The sequence below is a fragment of the Furipterus horrens genome, unplaced genomic scaffold, assembly GCF_987537825.1.
Source record: "Furipterus horrens unplaced genomic scaffold, mFurHor1.1.pri manual_scaffold_4, whole genome shotgun sequence".
Classification (NCBI taxonomy): Eukaryota; Metazoa; Chordata; class Mammalia; order Chiroptera; family Furipteridae; genus Furipterus; species Furipterus horrens.
In genome coordinates, this window is record NW_028327174.1 from 96,415,256 (window position 1) to 96,441,398 (window position 26,143).

General features: G+C 37.0%; 1 protein-coding gene across 3 annotated transcripts in view; it reads right to left on the bottom strand.

Moving 5' to 3' along the window:
• The window catches only part of ERC1 (ELKS/RAB6-interacting/CAST family member 1), a 520,356-nt gene that overhangs the window by 345,565 nt on the left and 148,648 nt on the right, over positions 1-26,143 (bottom strand). For all 3 annotated transcript variants that reach the window (XM_090273801.1, XM_090273803.1, XM_090273802.1), the window contains one exon: positions 12,072-12,239. In XM_090273801.1, coding sequence (XP_090129927.1) covers positions 12,072-12,239 — 168 coding nt within the window. The remainder of the gene's footprint in view (positions 1-12,071; positions 12,240-26,143) is intronic.

Genomic DNA, 26,143 nt, shown 5'->3' on the forward strand with positions numbered 1-26,143 from the left:
CATTTTAAAAGGATGTGGCTCAGTGGATTGAGTGCTGGCCTGTGAACAAAAGGGTCACTGGTTGGATCCCCAGTCAGGGCACATGCCTGGATTGTGACCCAGATCCCTGGTTGAGGGTGTGTTAGAGGCAATCACACATAGATGTTTCTCTCCCTTTCTCCCTCCTTTCCCCTCTCTCTAAAAATAAATAAAAACTTAAAAATAAAACTTCTAAGAAACTAAAATAGAAAATAAAAATGGTTATCTATTAACCAACCGGCAGTTACACTTTGAAAGCTCAACTATCTACTGGGTTCGCCAAAAAGTCCATTAACGTTTTTTCCATACTATGGCTCTAGTAGCACTTAGTTGTCTAACTTCATTTGAAATAATTGCTACATTGTATTGTGACTGCTGTCCTATCACTGTTCATGTAAAAAAAACCTTATCAAAATTGGTGAACTTTTGTGCAGCCATTTTAATATCAAAGACGAAAGAAAATATGGAACAGATTTGGTATATTGTGCTTTATTATTTCAAGAAAGGTAAAAACACAACTGAACACAAAAAAGATTTGTGCTGTGTACAGAGAAGGTGCTGTAACTGATTGAACATGTCAAAAGTGGGTTGGTACTACTGACATTTTGGCCAAATAATTCTTTGCTGCGGGGCTGTCTTATGCTTTGGAAGATGTTTAGCAGCACCCCTGGTCTCTACCCAACAGAAGCCAATAGCGGGAAATAGCTGACATACTCAAAATAACCAAATCAATAAAATTATTGGTGAAAATGAAAAATGTGTCTTTTATTTTACAGAAAAAAAAATACAGAATTTTTGGTCAATTCAATACTCTTAAGGTCTACTTGAAAAAAAAAAAGAGGGATAAAAGTTATATGAAGCAAAATATATCCATATAGAGTATATTCTCCAGTAGAAATATAACCTATCAGAATTCATTCACTATGCACTGTTTTTCCTTTTCAACAAAATGGTATTTCAAGAATTAAGCTATGCATATTCTCCATAAAAAGAAAAGGGAAAATTCTAATGCCTAAGTATATTAAGTTTCCAACTTAAAATTTGATTGGGACCCAACTTGTTCTTCTCTTATCTTCTTCAGCACTGGGTTGTCACTTAAAAAATAATAACATTTAGAAAACACTGCAATTAATCCTTATGAAAAATAAAAGAGCAACATTTTAAAACAAAATATTAATTTTTCTCCAAGTAAATTAGTCAATGTTTTAATGATAAAACATATTCTACTTTCCATTTTATGATATGGAAGAAATAAACTAACACTGCCTTAGCCAAGAATCAACAGAAAACAAACAGAATATATAAAAAACATACTCTTTCTGACTTCCTACCCAAAACAAAATAACAGAGGAGACTGAAAGAACCAATCTAGGAATTCCCCATACACCTCCCCAAAATCCGCCTACTTCTATGTATCAATCAGCTTTCTGCTACTATTAAATTTAAACTCTAAATACCAAAACCTAGGAAATGAGAGACGCAAGCAAGGTAAAATAAACAGAAGTTACGAAGTGTAGAAGGGAATGATGATAACATCTGCATCATCAAATTAAACTTCAATCTACATTATAATTTACAATCAATCAAGAAGCTGTACAATTTTAACACAGATTTTGAATGCAGCTCAGATCCAAATGCTTAATTCTATTTTCCAGGTCAGTGATTTACTATAAAGATAAGAAATTTACTATAACACAAACTACTTGAAACCATAGGGGAGAACCTTGGGAAGGAGGAGGGAGACCAATGCTAATCCCATTGTACAGCATGGTTGGCCATCTGCTATTGTCCTGGTTCCTTCTCTTACCACAGAGTTATTCCAGTACATACAAATGCATACACTACCTAGGAACTATGGAGCCTATAGGTGGGAAGTGGTGCCCAGACAGAGCCAAAAAATAGTACAAAGTACGTGACTCATGGTCTAGCCATTATTCCAGCTGCTACTGTTCTCAGAAAACAATGTTTTCAAAAATGTATATCTAAAATGCAGAAAATAATACCAAAGCAATATATTATTTCTTAGTATTTCTCCTTAAATATTAAATATTATGCAGATGCCAAAACAATAAAAGGATGAAAGCAGAGCTACAAATTCCTCTTTCTTATGTGTCTGAATCAAGAAGCAAAGCAGGTTAAGTGTTGTGCAGAATTAAGACATCTCTCCAGGAATATCTGAAGTTCTACTTGAAAAGTTATATTTTAATAATATCCTACGATAGATAAATTTCTCAAGTTATTGATTTTAAAAAATCTTTAGGAAAAGAGGAAATAAATGCTGAAATTTATTTATTAGTTTCCTAAAGAAACTTAAAGGACAATAAAAATCAGCATATTTGCTGAACACTTTATCAGTATGTAACACTGGGAAAAATGTTCGCAGTGACCACATGATATTAGAGTTCATAATAAGAAAGAAAAGGTATTCATAGACAGACCTCTACCAGAAGTTTTCAAGAATACATATTACGAAATGCCTGAAGAACAAAAGTGAAATTCCAAGGTGTGTCACTATGAAAAGGAAACACTACACATTTACATTCACACTGCTCTCTCAACTTGGGATGTTGCCTCCTTCCCGATCTGCCTAGCAAATTTTCATTGATTTGCAAGACTCAGCTCGTAAGACTTTCTTAGACTCTTCATTCAAGGTCAAATCTAAAACTTCTTCTTTGGGCACCACTGTACAGCATTCATATAATATCTTTAATTCCCACAACTCTGAGACTCTGAGAACAGAAACCACATCTTATTTGTCTTTGTAATTAGCACAGTGCATGGTATATAGCAGGAGGTACCATGTTAAATGCATGAACAAAGATAGTTCAGGAAGACTGGGAAGCCCACAAGAAGATGATTCTTAATATACAACTATAAATGTACACAGTAAGGGGGGAAAGGAGAAAGAGCACGTAATATTCCAGTGTTCGCAAATACATGCATTGCTTAGAAAGCTAGGAAAATGTGTGATGGTGGTGGTCCTGAAACAGTCAAAAATAGCTGAGTATATCAAAGGGCCTCATAATCGCATCATCACTATATGAAAGAATTATATGGAGTGACCACTACAATTACCTCAAAAGAAATTTTTTATCATAACCCGAGGGCATTTTTTCATTGCTCTTTCTTAGAGAGAGAAAAGGAGGGAGGGAAGGAGCAAGAGAGAGAGAGACAGAGAGAAACATCCATCCACTGCCCTCTATAGGCGCCGTGACCAGGGATCAAATTCGGCAACCTAGGTAGGTGCCCCGACCAGGGATCAAACCTGCAACCTTTCAGTTTATGGGACAATGCTCCAACCAACTGAGCCATAATGGCCAGGGCAATTGAAATATTTATAAGGGCCTGGATGAAGAACAGAGAGATATACAGATTTATAAAAAGGCTAGACAAACTGGGCTTACAAAATATATATATATAGAGCCACCAAAAAGAGCTTTTAAAATGACTTGGATAAATGTGAATATATTCATTTTATAGAGACTTCTTACAATATACCATAAAAGTCTTTTCAGGACCTATTCAACATTGCATCACTTACATAAAAGTAAAGAAAATGCTCATAGGGGATCCAAGAGGAGTAGTGGAAGCTACACTGACCTCTTCTCAGGACCAATCTGGACTTATACCATAATTGTAATTAATGAAATCATCTGGTATAACCAACTGAACACTAGCAGAAGAGAAGCCTTATAGCCATGGACAGACAGAAAAGGCCACTTCATCACAACGTGACTGATAGGAAGTGCGGAGACGTGGAACGGCTGCCTGGGCTCCCACTGGTGGTGCCTGAAGGGACAGAGAAACATCTCAGCAACCGGGGGTACCCCTAAGAAGGGCAGGGTCTAAACCCTCAGCTGGACTTTCCAGCCTACAGCAACAGGGTGAAAAGTAAAATAGCATCCAGCTGTGAAAAGCGAAAAGCCACGGCGGTTTTTGCTGACCTGAGAGAAATGACTAGAGATAAAGAGCTCATAAAGGGACCACATACAAAAATACATTGGCACCTACCTACACTGAGCTGCAGCAGAGAAAGGGCAGAGTGGACGAGAGACACTTAAGGAGAGTTTGGGGCGGTGGCTTTGAGGAGAGAACTGAGGGAGCGGCCAACAAGGTCCCAGTGCTGACTCATACCCCATACTGCAGGCAGACCATTCCCCTCCAAGTGCCATCAGCTGAGGAGAAGGAATAGCCCTGCCCCCAGGAATTAATCTGCCCCACCCTTCATTCTTAAGCCTGATGGCTGATCACAGATTGAGTAGATTAACAACAAAAAGAGTCAAAGACAGCAGATCTCTGGTAGTCTCTAACAGGCTGCTAGGGCCGAGACTGGGACATGATCTGACATCACCAGGGGCAGATCCAGGAAGTACAGAAAGTGTACCTCTACAACAGTATATAAGATGTGGTGGGAGGAGTGACTCTCAGTCAGTTAGCTGGAGGGAAGGACCCACCAAAGAGCAACACAACAACAACCAAAACCCAAGCACAACTGGACAGCTCAAGTACATGGCACAACGAGCTTCCCAAGAGCATCAAGTTCAGGAGATCAAGGAGACTGTACCACTGAATCCCACAGGTCTCTTACCACAGAAGTTCACACCATGAAGACAGGAAGTAAAGGATATCAATTTAAGAAGCAGAAACAAACAAGAAGAGTGACAAAAAAATACGAAGACAAAAAAACAACCCCCCACCAAAAGGAAAGGAGGAATCCCCAGAAAGAGTGCTAAATGAAACAGAGGTAAGCAAACTTTCAGACATGGCATTTAAAATAATGATTATAGGGAAGCTCAATGAGCTCAGCGAGATCAAAGAAAACTACAAAGAACTCCAGGGGAACTACAAAGAACTCCAGGGAAGCAACAAGGAACTTACTAATAATTACACCATCATTAAAAAGGACATAGAAACTATAAATAAAAGCCAGGAGGAAATGCAGAATACAATTTCTGAACTGAAGAACACGGTAGAAAGAATCAAAAGTGAGCTGGAGAAAAATGTAGAAAAAAATTTCCAGACAGTAAAACAAAATGAAAAAAGGCTGAAAAAGAATTAAGAGGTTTTAAGAGAGCTGCAGGACAACATGAAATGTAATAATATCCATATCGTAGGAATATCAGAGGGGAAGCAGAGGAGTAAGGGATAGAAAACCTGTTTGAAAAAGTAATGACAGAAAACTTCCCTAACTTCATAAGAGAAAAAGTCATGCAGTCCAGGAAGCACAGAGGGTCCCAATGAAGATGAAACCAAACAGGCTCATTCCAAGACACATCATGATTAAAATGGCAAAACTCAAAGGCAAAGAGAGAATCCTAAAAGCAGCAAGAGAGAAACAGCTAATAACATACAAGGGAGCTCCGAGAAGGCTATAGGCAGATTTCTCAACAGAAACACTACAAGCCAGAAAGGAATGGCAGAAAATATTCCAAGCAATGAAGAACAAAGGCATACAACCAAGACCACTCTACACACCAAGGCTCTACATTCAAAATGGAAAGTGAAATAGGGAGTTTCCCAGACAAAGGAAGGCTAAAAGAATATATCTCCACCAAACCAGCAATGCAAAAGATGCTATAGGGTTCGCTTTAAGAAAATGAAGAAACAGAGAGAGACAGTGAGAAACATAGGTACAAAGGGAAAAGGCACAACGAGTAAGTACTTTATTACATTTAATAACCTTAAATCTAAATGGAATAAATGGACCAATCAAGACATAGGTTAGCTAGGACTTCCAGCCAAGGTGGAGGCATAGACAGATATGCTGTGTCTCCCTCCACAACTAAAAGGGAACACAACTACCTCAAAACTAGAAACAACCAGAAGTTCTAAAAACTCAAACTGCATGGAAGTGCAGCAAACAAAGATATAAAGAAGAAATACTCATACAGACAAGTAGGAGGGGAACAGCTGGGGCGGAGAGGACACAGTGCGGTGGTGGCAGCAGCAGCAGCAGTGGCAGCAGTGGCAGGCCAGTGGAAAGCGCAGTTACACATTTCAAAAAGTCAGGAGGGACACCTGAGGAGCGTTCCCAGCTCCTCACCAGACCGCAGCTCATGGTCCCACCTCCAGAGAAAATCAAGCCTCATTGCTTTTGACTGTACAAATGAATGCAGATTGGGGCGGAGGCAGAAACTGCCGGTCTCTCAGCAGAGTCCATTTGTTTAAAGGGTCCCCACAGTCCTAGAACATCCGCAGACCCATCCACTCTGGGAATGACTGCCAGGGCAATAGTTAGAGAGGCACCATTCCCATACAGAAGTGGGAGAAGTGCCTGGAAAAGGGGCGAGTGCTGGGCAAGAGACATTGTTCCTTCTCAGACCCCACCCCCACATACAGCACAACAACGTGGTGAACAGGTTGGCCTATACTGACGAATCCCTAAGGCTCTGCCCCTTAAACATAACAGGAGTGACAGCTCTACCTAAGACACAGAGGAAAACACACACAGGAGACTCCCAGCCAAGATGGAGGCCTAGACTGACACACCCCGTCTCCCTCCACAGCTAAGAAGGAATACAACTACCACAAAACCAGAAATAACCAGAAGTTCCAGAAAATAAGTGGAAGTCCAATGTATGAGGTTATAAAGAAGTGGTGTTCGTCCAGACGGGTAGGAGGGGAGAAGCCAGGGCAGAGAGGTCAAGCTGTGCTGTCGGCTGCAGCAGCGGCAAAGGCGGCGGAACAGCAAAAAGCACAGACATCCGTATTTAAGGGGAGGTGAGAAGCGCCTGAGGAGCACGCCTGGCTGCAGAACAGAACCATCAGCTTGTGATTCCAAAGCCAGGGAAGGCAGACCTTCATTGCCTTAGACTGTGAGGCCTGGAGGGGGTGGGAACAGAGGAGGCGGCTCCCATTCTCTCAGCGAAGAGTGAACAGCAGGAATCCATCTTAAACCCCCACCCCCTCAGAAAATGCCACAGCGTGGTGAGAAAGGTCACCTGGTTGTGACGAGTGCACGGGGCTCTGCCCCCTATAGCATAGAAGGTGTGACAGCCCCGCTCAGGAAGCAAAGGTAAACAAAACTGTCAGGATAGCACAGACCATGATAGAGATCCCGGTGACGCAGCTGACCAGATAGCAAATACCTAATCTAACGGACCAGCAGATAATCTTTCTGAAGCTCAGTTCAGAACTTTGGTTATAAAAATGCTTACAGACCTAATAGCAGATCTTAAACAAGACAGCAAAGGAATGAAGGCTAGTCCTGCTGAAATGAACAAAAACACATCAAAACAAGTGGTGAGAGAAAGAAAACCAGGGATCAAATCAACAAATCAGAACACAGGGAAGGAACAAACAGTCAAACAGTGTAGAAAGAGGAAACAAAAAGTGAGGAAAATGAGGAGAGGCTCAGGAACTTATCGGACAGCTATAAGCAGGCCAATATCCGAATCACAGAGTTGCCAGAAGGTGAAGAAGAAGAACTAGAAATTGAAAAATTGTGTGAAAAAATAATGAAGCAGAAATTCCCTGACTTGGGGAAGGGAATAGACTTACAGGTCCGGGAAGCACAGAGAGTTACAAAAAAACTGGACCCAGGGAGGACTACACCAAGACACATTATAATCAAAATGTCAAAAGTTAAGGATAAAGAGAGAATCTTAAAAGCAGCAAGAGACAAAAAGAGAATTTCATACAAAGGGGTCCCAATAAGACTCTCAGCTGATTTCTCAAAAGAAACTCTGCAGGCAAGAAGGGACTGGCTTGAAATATTCAAAGTAATGAAAAGCAAAAACCTACAACCATGATTACTCGATCCAGTGAAGCTGTCATTCAGAATAGAAGGGCAGAGAAAGTGCTTCCAGGACAAAGTAAAACTGAAGTAGTTCATCTGATCCAAACCACTGTTATATGAAATGTTAAAGGGACTTGTTTAGGAGAAAAAGGATCAAAACTATTAACATTAAAATGAAAACTGTATCACAACAACCAACAACAGAAGCTAGGAACCAAAACAAAGGCAAACTAAGTAGGCAATGAGAGTGGCAAAAGAATTATAGGTATGGGGAACATTATGTGGGGAGGTCAGCTGGGAGGGGGGGTGAGGAAGGAAGATGGTACAGGAATTAAGAAGCATAGTAGGAGGGAGTGGATTAGACAGGAGGATGTTGAGAAGAACTATATGCACAACCAACAGGCATGGACTAAGGGGGCGGGGAACAACTAGAGGGTGGGGTGTCTGTGGGTGGAGGGGAACAAAGGGAAAAGAAATTAAGACAACTATAACAACATAATCAATAAAGCATATTAAAAAGAATTTTTAATAAAAAAATAGCCTTAAAAAAAAAGAAAAACATAGGTTAGCTGAATGGATAAGAAAACATGACTGACATATATGCTTTAAAAGAGACCCACCTCAGAACAAAAGACCTACACAGACTGAAAGTGAAGGGATGGAAAAAATATTTCAAGCAAACATACATGAAAAAAAGCTGAGGCAGCTATACTTATACCAGACAAAACAATTTCATAACAAAGACCATAAAAAGAGACAAAGAAGGACATCTCATAATACTTAACAATCCATCAAGATGACAGAAGTCTTGTAAACATATATCCACCCAACATAGGAGCACCCAAATACATAAGGAAAATCTTGGAGGACTTCAAGAAAAATATCATTTTGTTACATCTGTGGCAGTTTCACCATTCCCAGTCAAAGGACAAACATCAGCGCATTTGTCAGGCAAGCCTATTTTGCATATTTTCAAGTAAAACTTGGTGATCAAGGTAAGTCTTGGGTCCCTCACAAGGTGTGCAAGCAGTGTGTAGAAAGTTTAAGGATGTGGAGGAAGGGAACACATGACAAACTACCATTTGGTATACCTATGGTTTGGCGAGAGCCCAGAGATCATTCAAGTGACTGTTACTTTTGTATAGTGAAAACATCAGGATATAAAAATAAAAATAAATGTAAAATAGAGCATCCTAGTCTACCATCAGCTATACGCCCAGTGCCTCATTCAGCTGAAATCCCAGTGCCAGTTTTCATTGAACTACCCTCTTTCAAAAAACAGGAGTATGGTGAAGAACTAAGTGACAGCAATGATGAAGATTTTCAAATTGAAGATGACTCAGTTTGTAAGGGATTTGAATGATTTGGCACAAGATTTGGGACTATCCAAAATGGCTTCAGGACTCCTAGCATCAACACTGCATGAGAAAAACTTGCTTGAAAAAGGAGCAAAGGTATCCTTTCAATCGGAAGAAAATGCATTTCCGCAGTACTTTTGAAGTGCCGGTGGCTTTGTGTATTGTCATAACATACACGGTTTAATGGAAGAATTGGGAATTCCAATCTATAACACAACTGAATGGTGACTGTTCATCAACAGCTCAAAGCGGAGCTTGAAGTGTGTCCTCCTCAATGACAGTTTATGTGGTTCAGTCCCAATTGGATGTTCAGTCCCAAACTGAATGCAGTTTTTTTGTGTGAAAATATGAAGACATAAAGAGTCATTGACCTGCTGCAATATCACAAGCATAATTGGATCATCTGTGTTGACCTTAAAATGGTGTGCTTCCTTGGTCAGCAATACAGATACACCAAGTATCCCTGTTTTCTGTGTATGTGGGACAGCAGAGCTCGTGAGAAGCAATGGGTGGAGTCGAGTTGGCCTCCAAGATCTGACCTCAAACCTGGTGATCCAAACATTCTACATGAATCACTTGTTAACAGAAAGAACATTATATTCCCACCTCTGCACATAAAACTGGATCTCATGAAGCAATTTGTTAAAGCTTTGCCAACTGAAGGAGACTGTTTCAAGTATCTCATTTTGGCATTTCCTAGCCTGTCGTCTGAAGAGATAAAATACCTTAAATATGTATGTGTGGTAGCAGAACTTTACTACTTGTACACAATTTGACTTAACAGTAGCAATATATAGCCTTTATAAAAATAACTCTAAATAAAGAGTACATTCAGGTAATTTTTAATTTTCCTTTGTATGTACATTTTGTATGATTTTGGGGACAAAGAGAGGGTACCTTAAAAAGTTGACATAATAGAGAAAAACTGGGGTCATTTTTGGATTCAGATGCCAAAAGTTAGTCAAGAACAAGTGTCAGATCTAACTCAATAAAAATTGTGTTCCCCAGTGTATGTGTCATAATCTAAAAATTTAGCCCCTGATTTGAGATAGAGCAATCAACATCTAAAGCCACTGCCAAACAAATGGATGGATTAAACAAGATTATAGATATAAAGTGGCTAGCCTAAGTGTTGCCATTCTACTTTTGGCAACTATGGTAATTTTAGAATAATAAGTTTTTATTCTAACTTCTAACTTCCAGTCACAGTTAAAAACTTTTAAAAACATGTTTACCTAGTTAAAAATAAGACATGTATCAATTCCAAACAGCTTTTGCATTCTAACCTACATATTTGTTTCTTGGAAAAATCCACCAACATTACAAATGCATATCCTTTCACCCAACAATTCTACTTCAAGGAATTTCTCTACAAATATACACCACATACGTATAAACTAAATATGTACAATATTTTTTAACTGCAGCATCCTTTAGATAAAAGCAGAAATTTTAAGCAAACTAAATTTCCTCCCTGTAGAAATCTTGTCAAATATGTTACAGTATATCTATAGAATGCTGTACCAATGAGGAAGGCCTTGGAAGGAGTTCCAAAATATATTAACAGAAAAAAAGGAAAGGAACAGGCAATAAGAAATGGTAACATCTGTGTTAAAAGAAGCATTTTTGCTCTGTACAGATTATGCATAAAATGTTTCTGGAAGAAAAACAGGTAAACATAAAAAAGTATATATTTCTGTGTATATGTAGAGTGTTTCTGGAAAAATACATAAGAAACAGGTAAGGGAAAGTAAGCAGTTGGAGATAAAGGGTGAGCAATATATATATATATATATGTGTATATATATATATATATACACACACACACACACACACACACACACACACATATACACAAATGCATGTACATACAGGCATAAAAAGGTAAAACAAATCAGCATCAACTAACAAGATATACTAAACTAATATTTAGGGTTACCAAATTTTTATATTTACTTATAGAAAGTAAATACTTATAGAAAGTAAACAGAGCCCTGGCTGGTGTGGCTCAGTGGATTGAGTGCTGGCCTAGCATCTCTAGTTCAATTCCCACTCAGGGCACATCCCTGGTTGTAGGCCAGGTTCCCGGTTGGGGGCGGTATGAGAGGCAACCACACATTGATGCTTCTCTCCCTGTCTTTCTCCCTCCCTTCCCCTCTCTCTAAAAATAAATAAACAAAATCTTTTTTAAAAAAAGAAAGTAAACAGAAACCAGACTAATATAAAATAGGACAAATACAGGACATAGTACTCTGTAAATTTTTTAAAAAGCTGAACTTGAGTTTTAGCAAAGAGTTTTATTTCTTGGCTACTGTTAGAGGTTAAAAATAAACTAGGACAATGTCAAATATTTCTAATCTATCATATCATCTTAATGGAGATGAACAATAACTACCAGTGTCCACTATAACTGCTACCTCAAGGGCATCCCTTAACTAAGCTAAAAAAGGAAAAATTATTAGTACTTTTCTTATTTATTCCAAAGTTAGCCTCTTTCCAATAATGATTAAGGTAAAAAGAAATTACTCCTTTCTTTGACACATTAACACCATGTTAATTATAGTAGCATGTTTTCTATTCAAAACTATAGTGTTATTAATCACATAGATGAGTTGTAACCATCCCAAGTCCATGTAAAATACTAATTCGTGTCATTACAGTCCCAATACAGAACTAGAAAAATGTCAATGTAAACACTTTGGCAATTTACAAGGCACTTTTCAGAAATAACAGCATGCAAAATACTATTGAAGATATGAATGGTGTTTACTTAATAATTTTAAAAACTGAATATACAGAGCAGTTTTAAGAATTTACCTATTGCAGTAGCAGTTTCAAGTGCTAACAACAAAAATATAAACAGAGAAATGAGAAAGACACTTTGACAACATCTAGGTATAACTCAGTTGTATGTATATATAATGTATGCCAAATGAACTCAGAACACCTCCACTTACCTTCTTCTGAAGAACATTAACCTTCCGCTCCTTCACATCCAGCATGTCCTTGAGGTCATGTATCTCACCAGCTTGTGTTCCTTTCTCCTCAGCCATATCCTGAATTTGTTTTGTCTTCTTATTCAGCATGGTTTCCTTCTCTTCCAAACGCAATCGAAGAGCATCCACCTAAGAATGTAAGATTTTTACAGATGATAAATAGAATTCCCTTCAAATGTATGTATATAGTTGCCTAAATGATACTTATAAAACAAATTTTCATTAGAATCAAATAAAAACCACTTTAAAAATAATTATTCCTATTTAGAAATTAACCCTAAAATTTTGGGAGTGCTTTTATAATAAAAATAAAATTTACATCAGTTAAATTACCATCAGATGATAGCAAGATTAATAGATCTGAATCAGGAGGACAAAATGGAGAATTTTATAAAGATGTTAAGTTTTGCTACTTCTAAAAAGTAGTATAAACTAGGACTACGTTTCTCAAACTTTATGTGCATTAGAGTAATTTGGAGGGTTTAAACAGACTGCCTGTCCTAGCCATCAAGAGTTTCTGGTTCAGCAGGGTTGAGACTCGAGAATTAGTATTTCTAATTTCTAAGTTCCCAGGCAACACTACACTGCTTTAGAAAATCTAATATTAGAAAGAAAGCATAAGCATTACCAAGCATGACACCTGCTATATCAGATAATACAATCTAGCTATAAAACATGATGCTTTAGGACAATTCCATAATGCTCTTAGATATATTTGTACAAGACAAAGCAAAAGTCTACTTTCAGATCACAAGACTAGTCAGCTGAAGTCTGGCATCCAGTTCCATTTATCTTCAAAGTTTAATAGCTTTTGTTGGATATAACTGTAAAATAAGTAGACATCTAATGATTGCATTTATTTTTAAATCTACCCACAGCAAATTTTATTAAACATATTCATTCACCAAAAAAAATTTTTTTTTGGTGTTTTGCTTTTCCATTAAGAATTTATAATTCAGCAAATAGTTACGCATTTGATTAAGGTAAAAAAGGGAGGTAGATTTCTTTCATATTAAGAAGGTGCTGTTCAATAAGAATATGAATCATGTATGAAAGCCATACATGAAATTTTAAATATTCTATTATAACAGCTACATTAAAAAGGATAAAAGGAACAGGCAAAATTGATTTTTAAAATATATTTTATTTAATCTAACATCTATCCAATGTTGTCATTTCAAATACATAATCCATATAAAAAACATTTAATGAGCTATTTTACATTATTCTATACTCAGTCTTCAAAGTCCAATGCATATTGTACACCACATCTTAATCTGGACTAGCCATAATTCAAATGCTCATGCAGCTGGTGCCTGCCATAGTGCCAGTGCAAATCTAAGATATCAAGCATGTTTCTATAAAACGTCTTTAATCTTGAACTTGTCCTTTATTATTGTCTGTGTCAGAGTATGGATTAACCGACAAAGATAATACAGGTAATATGGGTAATGACTCACATTTAAAGTACAGCAAAACTCTCAAGGATGATCTAATATTGTAACTGAACTATAAGGTATCTGAGAACCAATACTGTGTGTATGGTGGCACTGATTGCTCAGTATTACAGAAAATTTCCTAAGTGACTAGTCTCATTTGAGACTGCTATAGTTAAGTCATTATGTACTTACAAATCATATCCAACTATACTAGGAAGGAAAATACGTAAATTACTCAGCTTTCACTCTGTTAAACTATATTTATACCAACCACTTAAATGCCACCAAGCCAGACAGTAAGGAAGCAATCACTTTGGGTCCCACTTATAATTCTTCATAAGTCCTATCACTAAACCCTCTTTCACCTCTAATTTTTCTCTACTTTATTTTAATACATGATATGTGGTCAACCATATTATATTCTGGAAAGGTCCACCGAAGAACTTTCAAACTCTGAAGATCTCATTTTTGAAACAATTCTTTTCTTTCTTCTATGCCTACTAAATGTACTCTTTGTCCATAAGGTAACCTCTGATCTATCATCCCTATCTTTTTTGTTACTCATCTCTGTTCTGGTTTCACTTGTTTTTCTCCCAGCCTGAGCAATCCTTTCAAACACAGCCTCACATCATCTCCTTTTTTTTTTTTTTAAGTCATATTTATTTTACAATTATTTACTTCTATATTAAATCATTTTCATTCTATCCTCTGCCTTCTGAACCTTCCTGTATATGGTCATGCATGTAAGTCATATAATTGCCAATCATATATACAGTATATTAAAAAATCCCCACAAATTCTATCCTCAAGCATTCTCCCCATTAAAAATTTCACTCTCCCATGCCACCTGGGAAACAAGGACTTAGAAAGGATAGCAGGCCCAAGATCTCAGATATATAAATAAGTGACAGAGCAGGAATTTAAGATTAAATGGTCTGTCTACAGATTCTACTATCTTAATCACCAAGTCTGTATTACACTCTTCCCTCAGAGCTATACAAAAAGAGCATACTGTATGATTTCATATCTGTAAAATTCTAGAAAATGCAAACTAATTACAGTAATATAAAGCAGATAAAAGGGTACATGGGAATGAGGGAGGAAGAGGAGAATAGTGAAGAATATCAGGGAGGAGCAGGAGAATGGAGCACAAATAGGTATAAGAAACCTTTAGGGACAGTATTATCTTGATGTGGTATATGAATTTTACAGGTGTATATGTCAAAACTTACCAAATTGTACATTTCAAATATATGCAGTGTATTTTATGTCAGAACATTTGTGGAGTTTTTTCAAAGCAAAATTAGACAGCATAACATTAGTACAGGAAGTAACAGACCTCTGCAACAGAACTCAGCGTAGACCCACACACAATGGAACCCACACATATATAAAACAGAGGTGATGCTGTACTCAGTGAAAAAAGGATAGAGTACTCAATACATTGTTTTTAGAGAACTGTTTTAGAGAACTGATGAATTGTTTTTAGAGTGGGGCAAAATCCCACTCTTTAATTCTGGGTGGATTAAAGGTTTTTATATGAGAAGCAAATCTTCAAAACTTCTAAAAGGAAATCTATGAAAATACTTTTAGGACATTGAGGCATGAAAGAATTTTTTTTTTTAAGTCACAAAAGAGATACATCATAAAGAAAAAATACTGGTAAATCCAACTATATTAAAATGTAAAACTTCTGCACATCATGATACCGTTTTAGTGTTTATTATTTTTTCTAACAGAAATCAGACTGGCAGTTGCCAGAGGGGAGAGGGATTAAGCAATTGAGTAGAAAAGGTGAAGGGATTAAGAAGTACAAGTTGATATTCACAAAATTCTCACAGGGATGTAAAATACAGCACAGGGAATATAATCAATAATACTATAGTAACTATGCACAGTGCCAGGTGAGTACTTGAAATATCAGGGAGACCACTTTGTAAAGTATCTGATTGTCTAAACACTATGCTATATACCTGAAACTAATATAAAGTAATATTGAATACAAACTATAATTGAAAAAAATAAGTAAAATGTAGGTATTTTGTGAATTGGCCAAAATTAAACATGACCCAATATTAAACTTGTTTATAAACTTATGACCATTTACAATCACTCCCAAAAAATTAAGTATTATATTTAGATATAAATTTAACAAAACATGTATATAATCTATCTGTTGAAAATTACAAACAGCTAATGAAGATACTCAAGAATACTATATGAAATGTAAACTTGACATATGTGTCAGATAGCAGTCTACTTAAAGTTTTCCTCAGGGACAAGGAAACAAAAGAGTAGCAGTGGTTTTTAAAAAATGTGTTTTACTGACAAATAGCAGAACTACAATAAGTCAAGCCCAGTGAATCCAAGAGATGTTACATTTTAAAGTTCTAGTTTGGGGGCCTGAATCCAGCACTAAAATCCTCAGAGCAAGAATTAAAATCGACTGCAAAGATGAATTACATGATTTTCGCTAAGTTCCAATGGTCCTTTCTAAAGTGTAAGATAACAAAAGTCTAAATTTCCCTAAATTGCTTTTCATGAAATGCAGAATTTAAATGTTCTGGTCCAGACATCTGAGATAAACCAACCACAAAAATCACTTAGTTACTACTAGATTAATTGATCTGAATTCTAAACTGATTTTTTAGTTTGGAGTGAACTAAAATTCATAGTATAATTTTGTGTGAGGTCCCTATTTTGCAACCCACAAAAACCATCCTAAATGCGGGAGAGGGGGTGGGTTGGGTGGGGGAGAGAAATTAGGGGGAAAGGGGACAACTGTAATTGAAAAACCAAAATTAAAAAAAAAAAAAAAAAACCATCCTCAAGAAAGCACATCAGAGACTAGCAGGACACACAGTCATCACCCTAACACCACTCCTGGCAGGAGGAATAAGACCTTGTTAATTCACATCAACTGAGGTGGAGTAACTGCATCCCCAGCTTGCCAAACAAGGTCTGTGGCAAACAGGTCATGCCAACTTCAACGGAAACTGAATATTATTCTCTACAAGATTTTCAATAGACATAAATAGAAAAGTGGCTACTCTGCTGATCATAAAACTATTATCTCAACCTATCTTAACCCTCTGTTCTTTTACATCAATAAACAGATCTATCTAAATGCAATAATTATTGCATGGAAACAGTGGCTTGTTTCCTCTAATTACTCTCATGACTTTACAATATAATTCACTCCCTTTCTAATTCACTGACCACACCTTTTCAGTTTTCTTTACTGGATCCTCTGTTGTTTCCCTCTCTTCACATCTCACTTTAAACAACTTCTTCTACAGAAGCCAATTCAATCCTAAGGCTTTAACCACCAACTCCATGACAGCTTCCAGATCTTTATTCCTGGCCCAACCAGTTCTGAAAACCTGAGATTCTAACAAAATTTTCTACTTAAATCAAGTCTTCCATTGAATATTTAGTTTAGAACAAGACTTTGAAAGAAACTTTCCTTTTAAAAGACCTTTAAAAGCTCACCTAATGTGGTCAACCATTAATCTAAATTAAATCTGAGTGGTATCTACTATATGATTTTCCATATTTTTCCTGTATTTGCCAATATTTCATAAAATTTTAAAAAATATAATCTAAACTCCAAATTTTAAAACTGAGGAAGTCAAATCCCAAACCAAGTGACTTGCCCAAGATCACTAAGTACAACTTCCTACCACCACATTTCCCATTGTTCCCATCTAGAAAAGCGGCTCTATGAAGAGCATTGAGCCATGGGGTTGACAACATACACAAGTAAACCTTTCTTTAAATTTATTTTTCTATTTAAGTATAGTTGGTATACAATCTCATATCGTTGTATTAGTTTTGGGTATAAAATATATTGATGCCACATTTTTATACCTTACAATGCCATCACCCCACTAATTCTAGCAATCATCTGTTACCATGTCAACTTATCACATATTGACTGTACTCCCCTTCCCCTTTACACCATTCCCCCATCGATTCTGGTAACCAAGACTTTGGTCCATGTTTCTATGAGTATGTTGGTGTTTTGAATTGTTTGTTACAGATTCCACATATAAATGAAACCGTATGTTATGTCTTTCTCTGCTCAACTTATTTCACTTAGCAAAATACCATCTAGATTCATTCAAGTCACAAATGGCAAGATTTTATTTCTTTTTTTGCTGTGTGATATTCCATGGTATGTTTGCATGTGTGTATATAAATACACATATACATATATTTACATCTTTATCCATCACCTATTGATAGACACTTAGGTTGCTTCCACACCTTGGCTACTGTATATAATGCTGTAATAAACATAGGGAAACATTTCTCCAACGAAGACATATATTATTAGGTGGTCAACAGACAAATTAAAAGATGCTTGGTTTCTGGCCAGGATGGAGGCACAGACAGACACACTGCATCTCCCTCCACAACTAAGAAGGAACACAACTACCTCAAAACTAGAAACAACCAGAAGTTCCAGGAAATAAAACTGCATGGAAGTCCAGCAAACAAAGATATAAAGAAGAAATACTCATCCAGAGGGGTGGAGCCAGGGCAGAGAGGACGTGGTGTGGTGGCAGCAGCAGTGGCAGCGGCTGCAGGCCAGCAGAAAGTGCAGTCACACGTTTTAAAGTCAGGAGGGACACCTGGGGAGCATTCCCAGCTCCTTACTGGACCTAACAGCTCACGGTCCCAGCACCAGGGAAAAGCAAACATCACTGCTTCTGACTGTGCAGACCAAGGGGGGTTGGGGTGGAGGCAGAAACTGCCGGTCTCTCAGCAGAGTCCACTTGTTTAAAGGGCCCCCATGGTCCTAGAACATCCGCAGACCCACCCACTCTGGGAACGACGGCCAGGGCAACAGCTAGAGGAGCGCCAGTCCCATACAGAGGTGGGAGAGGTGCCTGGAAAAGGGGTGAGTGCTGGGCAGGTGGCGTTGTTCCCTATCGAACCCCTCCCCTACATACAGCGCCACAACGTGGTGAAACAGGTCGTCCTGTACTGACAAATCCCCAAGGCTCCGCCCCTTACAACATAACAGGAGTGACAGCTCTACCAGGGACACGGAGGCAAACAAACACAGGAGCCAGTCAGAATGAGGAGACAGAGAAGTATGGCCCAAAATGGGAAATGGATCAAGGTTCCACTGGGAGAACTAAGCGATGAGGAGATAGCCAACCTAACAGACACAGAATTCAAAACACTGGTGATAAAGATGCTCACAGGCTTGACAGATATGCTTGAGTACAGCAAACACATAAGAGAAGAAGTGAAGTCTATGCTAAGTGAAACAAAGGAAAATCCACACAAAACCAATGGTGAAGGGAAGGAAACCAGGATTCAGATCAATGATTTGGAACATAGGAAGAAAAACACAGTCAACCAGTGCAGAATGAGGAAGCAAGAATTGAAAAAAATGAGGAAAACTTCCCAAATTTTGTGAAGGAGATGGACATACAGGTCTGAGAAGCACGGAGGGTCCCAGGCAAGCTGGACCCAGACGGGACCACACCGAGACGCATCATGATTGAGATGCCAAAGGTGAAAGATAAAGAGAGAGTCCTGGGGGCAGAAAGAGAGAGGCTGAGAGTTGCCTTCAGGGGGGGTGCCTATAGGACTATCAGCTGATTTCTCAGAGGACACTTTGCAGGCAGGAAGGGACTGGCAAGCAGTATTCAATGTGATGAAAGGCAACCTGCAAACAGAACTACTCTATCCAGCAGGCTGTCATTTGGAATGGAAGGGCAGATGAAGTGCTTCCCAGACAACGTAAAGCTAAAGGAGTTAGTTCATAATCACCAAGTCATTATTATACAAAATGCCAAAGGGACTTACTTAAGAAAAAGACAATCAAAACTATGAACACTGAAATGACAACAAACTCACAACTATCAACAGAATCTAAAAAATAAAAACAAAAACAAACTAAGCAAACTACTGGAATAGGAACAGAATCATAGGTATGGGGATCATTTGGAGGGTTATCAGCTGGGAGAAGGGTAGGGGAGAAATGGGGATATGGTGCAGAGATTAAGAAGCATAATCGATTGGTACAAAATAGACAGGGGTAAGTTAAGAATAATATAGGAAAGGGTTAAGTTAAAGAACTTATATGCGCCACCCATGGACATAAACTAAAGGGCGTGGGATTGCTGGAGCAAAGTGGGGTACTGGGCAGAGGGGAACAAAGGGGAAAAAAACTGGAACTACTGTAACAACATAATCAATAAAATATACTTAAGGAAAAAAAAAGATGCTCAACATCACTAACCAACAGAGAAATGTAAATCAAATCCACATTGAGACACTACCTCACATGAGTCAGAATGGTTATCATTAGGTATACCATATGATCCAGCAATTCTACTGTGGGTACTTATTTAAAAAAAAAAAAAAAAAAACGAAAAGAAAACCTTTTTAAAAGGATATTTCAACAAAATACATTAAGCTTTGTTTGAATCCACACACCTGACAAAAAGCTGAAGAGCTCAGAGAAATATCAAAAAGACCATTTCACAGTACAGTTTACTTGTACTTTGCATACCAAAAACAAAGCTGCCAATTTATATAATCTAAAAAAGCAATGTCAATATCATCTCCACCCACTTTCCCTTAAAAATTTAGAGCAGACTCAGAAGACACCATTGGCTATACAAAATATATACTGAAAAAGCTCTGCATCCCAGTGGAAATGTTACTACTCTTGGTCTCTGCAAATCCAACAAAGCAGTCAGCCAGCCTAGTTCTATCCTGACCTGCCTAAGCCAACACGTCAGTAATACTTCCTCCTTCTGGTAGAATTAATACCAACTAAGACTTAGAGCCCTCTCTATGTGAAAACCCTCAGAGTCACAAAGAATTTCCCCACTGGAAGGTCCCTTAAGATAATCCGATTCAATCTTTCATCTAAAACCCAACTGAAACTCTTCATACAATGTCTCTTTTAAGCAGGCTTCTCTAGTATTTTAACACCGCCAATAAAAACCAGGTACACAGTTCCTCTCTAGAGTATGCCCACACTCTTCTTTTAATGGCTATAGTAAAAAAGTTATCTCTTATCTTGAAGTAAAAAAAAAAGAAATTCTTACTTGTAGTTTTATCCATTGGCCCAAGTATGACCCCACAGGCCACATTCTCTTCCACTTAACAGACCCATTTAGATACATACAGACTATCATGTACTCCAGAGTATTTCTTTTCCAAGCTAACCTTCAAGTGTTCCTTGACATGCCATGGTGTCAGATGCTTTGAGTCCAAACATGTTTAAATATGCCAATGTCTCTTAAACCTTTGTACCCAGAACTCAATGTTTTAGGTATGATCTAATTACCTCATCTTTATTTCTAGACACTTCTAATACAATCTAAGATTAGATAAAGTTTTGTGTTTTGGGGTTGGGGAGGCAGCCACTATAGAAATATTGAAGGATTACTTAAGTAAACTTTTGTTTTGCTTGTTTTGTTTTTTTTAAGCTAGATTATTTTTGGCATCTCTTTATTCAGAGAGAGAGAGAGAGAGAGGGAGGAAGGGGAAGAGAGAGAGACACACAGAGAGAGAGAGAGAGAGATCAATTGATTGCTCCTTGTAGGCACCCCAACTGGGGATCAAACCCACAACCTAAGTATGTGCTCTGACCAGGAATCCAACCTGCAACCTTTCAGTCTATGAGATGACACTCCAACCAACTGAGCCACACCAGCCAGGGTATTGTTTTGCTTCTTTTGGTCTTTATGGTTCTGTTTCATTTTGGTTTTTGCCAGCTGTTTGCTGAAGAAAGGGATAGAAAAATAGATTTATACAGTCATCCTTTTAAGTTTTATCCTGCTTGACTTAGCCCACTACTTTGCTCTTTAAAGATCTTTTAGAATGATGAATTTCTTATTAACATGCACATTATGCTCTCCTCCCCCATATTTTTTCCAATTCATTAATAAAAATATTTGAAAGGAAGAGTCAAGGATAGAGAGATACTAGATACTACCAGAAACTTACATGTAGGCTAACATACATCATTAAACACCAGCTTTTAGAAAAAGTCATTTTACAGTTATGAAGAAACCTAATTATCATCTTATCCAGTTTACATTTCCTCATCTCACTTGCATTGCCTTACCAATGCCTTGAAAAGTATAGATCTACCTTATCTGTCATATATTCCTGATATTCCAGACTTCCTTTCAAAGAAGAATATAAAATGAGTCTGAGATGACCTAGTTTTAGTGGTGAATTTTAGTAATCAGCACTTCATCTTTAAGGTCCTCCAATATTCCATCCTAAAAATGCACTTAGGAAAAAATTACATCATGCATAGATGTAGCAATACCCTTTCTTACCTTTTCTTTTTTTTAAATCAAAATAGCATTTCCTCAAAGCCAGCCTCAAAAACCTCTTACCTTCCTGATTACTTGATAATCAGTAACAGATCAGTGACTTTATTTGCACCTGGGATTTAACTGTCCTAGCCAAAAGACAAAAAAATTTCATAGCACTTCTCAAACTAAGAAGACTGTTATGTTAAAATAAAAACTCTGGGTACATAATATCATAGGTAGTAATGTTGTAATAAAAAATAAATTTAATCAAAAATCAAAAAAACTGAATCAACAGATCTAAACTAGCTCGAGACTTTGTTTTAACACACGCTTAGATGAGCCAGCGCTACTGGTGTTCAAATCACACTTTGTGTAGCAAGTGGGTAGATCTGTTGGATGTTTTTTTATAATATCTCTTCACACATCTTGGGCTTCATTTTCATTTTTCCACTCTTCAAATATACCTCCTACCCTATTCGTCCCATGATGTTCCTCTTGATGGGAAAGACAAAACCAATCTAGCTGCGAAATTTTACCTGCTCTATCATCTAGCAACATTATACCAACAAGTACAAGCAACTGATTAGGTTTTCCTTTTATGATCTTTTTCCAAAAGTCTTCACTTTTATTGGATAAAACCTCAACTGACTTCAGAGTTTAGGTTTAAAGGTAATATTGTTGTTAGGACTGTGACAAACTATTATATTGCTATATGATTATTTTTTTCCTACTTGTCATATTAATGTCCTTTTTCAACTCTTCTTTCCTGCATCTCATTACTTCCTTTTAGATACAAGTTTTGTCTGTTTATGTGGACCCATAGTTAGAAAACTGTTTTTGTTAGTCTGAAAAAAATGTATTTATTTTAGATCTATTGAAGAATGACAGTTTAGCTGGGTACAGAATTACAAGTTGTCAATGTTTTTCACTAAACTTTGAAGATTTTAATCTACCGTGTTCTTGCTCCTGTTGCTGTTGAAAAGCCTGCTGCTGGCCTAAATGTTAACCTTTCTTAGTAAATTTTTCTCTATGGCAGCTTTTAAGATCAGTTTATCATATGGTTTCATTATGATGTACTCAGATGTGGATATTTTCCTGCTCAACAACTATTTGCTTCTGACTGAAGGTCCCTTCCTATCATCAAGTCAGAAATATTCTCAGTAAGCGTCTCCTTTAAAATTGCCTCCCATTCTCTCTCTCCTGTCTTTTTGAAACTCCTGTCCATGTACAATAACTTAAACTTCAATTTCCACAGACTTCTCTTCAGTAAATCCTATCTTTTTATCTGTCCTACTGCTCTCTGGATAATATCTCATTAGCTATCTTTCAATTCACTAATCATCCCTTTAGCTTCTTCTAATTTTCAGTTTAACTAATATAGAAAGTTTTCATTTTAGTTACATATTTCATGTCTAAAATCCTGTTTTTTTCTGTTTTGTAGCCTGCCTAAAATTATTTATAGTGCTTTGATCTTTGTCCGTGTTTTAAATCCTTCTTTCATATATCTAATAATAATAAATTTACTGAGTATACTATCTACATAGATAGTCATTTAATTCTCATGATACTCTGTGAGGTAATTCTATTCTCACAGTTGAGAAAACTGAAACATTAAAAGTACTGAGCTTATATAACAAGTGCAAAGCCAAAATTAAAACACATTAAACAGTTAGTGCTATCTTTACTACACTGTATTAGCTTTTACTCTCAAACAGTCCTGAAACAACACCTCAATAAGTTATACCTGCTGATCCATTCTGGAGAGCTCCCATGCTTATTAGTCCATCCTTTGTTTATGCCATTTAATTTACAGCTTAATTCATAATGCAATGTTCCTAAGGGTCTAATCTCTCTATTTGTTTTACATCTTTTTTTTAATTTTTATAAAATTTATTTGGGTAAAATTGGACAATAAAATCATATAGGTTTTAGGTGTCTAATTCTATAATACAACATCTGTACCTTGTATTGTGTGTTCACCATCCAAAGTCACCTTTTGTCAGCATTTATCTCACCTTTACCCTCTCCTACCTCCCACTACCCCCCTTTCCCTCTCCTAATCCCCATACTGTTTTCTGTGTCTATAAGGTGTATGGTTTGGGGGTTTGTTTGGTTTTTTTATTTTGTTAAATCCCTTCACCTTTTTCACCCAGCCCCCCAAATCTGCTCTCCTCTAACAGCTGTCAGTCTGTTTTCTGTATCTATGAGTCTGTATCTCATTTGTTAGTTTATTTTGTTCGTTAGATTCCATATATAAATGAAATCATATGTTATTTCTCTTTCTCTGACTGTCTTATTTCACTTAGCATAATACTCTTCAGGTCCATCCATGCTGTCCCAAAAGGTGAAGAGTTCCTTCTTTCTTATAGCCGAGTAGCATTCCATTGTGTAAATGTACAATCGTGGTTTTATCCACTCCTCTACTAATGGGCACTTGGGCTGCAATAAACATGGGGATGCATATATTCTTTTGATTTTGTATTTCCAGTTTCTTCAGGCGTATTCCCAGAATGGAATTGCTGGGTCACATGACAGTTCAATTTTAATTTTTTGAGGAAACTCCATACTGTTTTCTACAGTGGCTGCACCAATCTGTACTCCCATCAACAGCGTACAAGGCTTCCCTTTTCTCCACATCTTCACCAATACAATTTATTGATAACCATTCTGACAGATATGAGGTGACACCTCACTGTGGTTTTAATTTGAATCTTTCCGATGATTAGTGACATTGAGCATTTTCATATGTCTATTGGCAATCTGTATGTCCTCTTTGGAGAAGCATCTATTTAGGTCCTTTGCATATTTCTTAATTGGATTGTTTGTTGTTTTGGTGTTCAGTTGTTTGTGTTCTTTATAAATTTTGGATATTAATCAACAACTTATCAGATATATCACTGGCAAATATGTTCTCTCATTCAGTGGGTTTTCTTTCCATTCTGTTGATGGTTTCTTTCGCTCCACAAAAACTTAAGTTTAATGTAGTCCTATTTGGTTTTTGTTTTGTTTTGTTTTCTTGTGTTTCCTTTGCCAGAGATATAGCAGACAAAAATACTGCTAAGAGAAATTTCTGAGATTTCACTGCCTCTGTTTTCTTCCTGAATTTTTATCATATCAAGTCTTAGATTTAAGTCTCTAACCCATTTTGAGTTTACTCTGGTACATGGTATAAGAAGTGATTTAGTTTCATTTTTTTTTTGTATGTATCTGTCCAATTCTCCAAACACCATTTATTGAATAGACTGTTTTTCTCCTATTATATGTTCTTGCCTCCCCTGTCAAATATTAATTGACTATATAGGTGAGGGTTCATTTCTGAGTTCTCTATTCTGTTCCATTGATCTGTAATTGTTTTCATGCCAGTAACACGTTGTTTTGACTACTGTAGTCTTGATACCAGGTAGTATGACTACTCCAACTTTGTTCTTCTTTCTCAATATTGCTGTGTCTATTCAGAGTTTTCTGTAGTTTCATATAAATTTTGGGATTATTTGTTTTAGTTCTGTGAAATATGCCATTGGTATTTTGACTGAAATTATGTTGAATCTATAGATTGCTTTGGGTAGTATGGACATTTTAATGATGCTAATTCTTCTTTTCCATGAACATGGTATGTGCCTCCAGTTATCTGTATCTTCTTCAATTTCTTTCTTCAGTGTCTTATAGTTTTCCAAGTACAGGTCTTTTACGTACCTGGTTAAATTTATTCCTAAGTATTTTTTTATAATGTTTAATGGAATTCTTTCTTGGTTTACCTTTATGATAGTTCATTATTGGTGTACAAAAATGCAATTGGTTTCTGGATATTTATTTTGTATCCTGCTACTTCACTAAATTTATTTTACAGTTCCAGTAGTTTGTTTTGGTGTAATCTTTATGGTTCTCTATATACAGTATCATGTCATCTGCTGTTCTTACTTCTGATATTGGATCAGGATAGATTAAATTCCACAGGTGATTAAGAAATCTGTGATTGTCAAATTCATTCTAAGCTAGGCTTTTATCTATGGAAATCTGTGTGGACTAAGCTGAAAATATGTACACTAAGAGCAACTACGTATATTCAAACTCAAACCTGTTTGAGAACTTTTCCCTCCAACTCAAAAGCTAGGTGAGTCAGTTTCTCATACTGTCAATTAATGCTGGTAGAAGACATTTTTTCTCGTCTACCCTTTCTCAGGAATCCTGGATTTATGCAAGTTCTCAGTTTCAACCTCCTACCCCATTTAGGGCCAACCAACGTCTATCTGCTATCCACATGTCACCATTAAAATCCAAGCTCCTTGGTTAC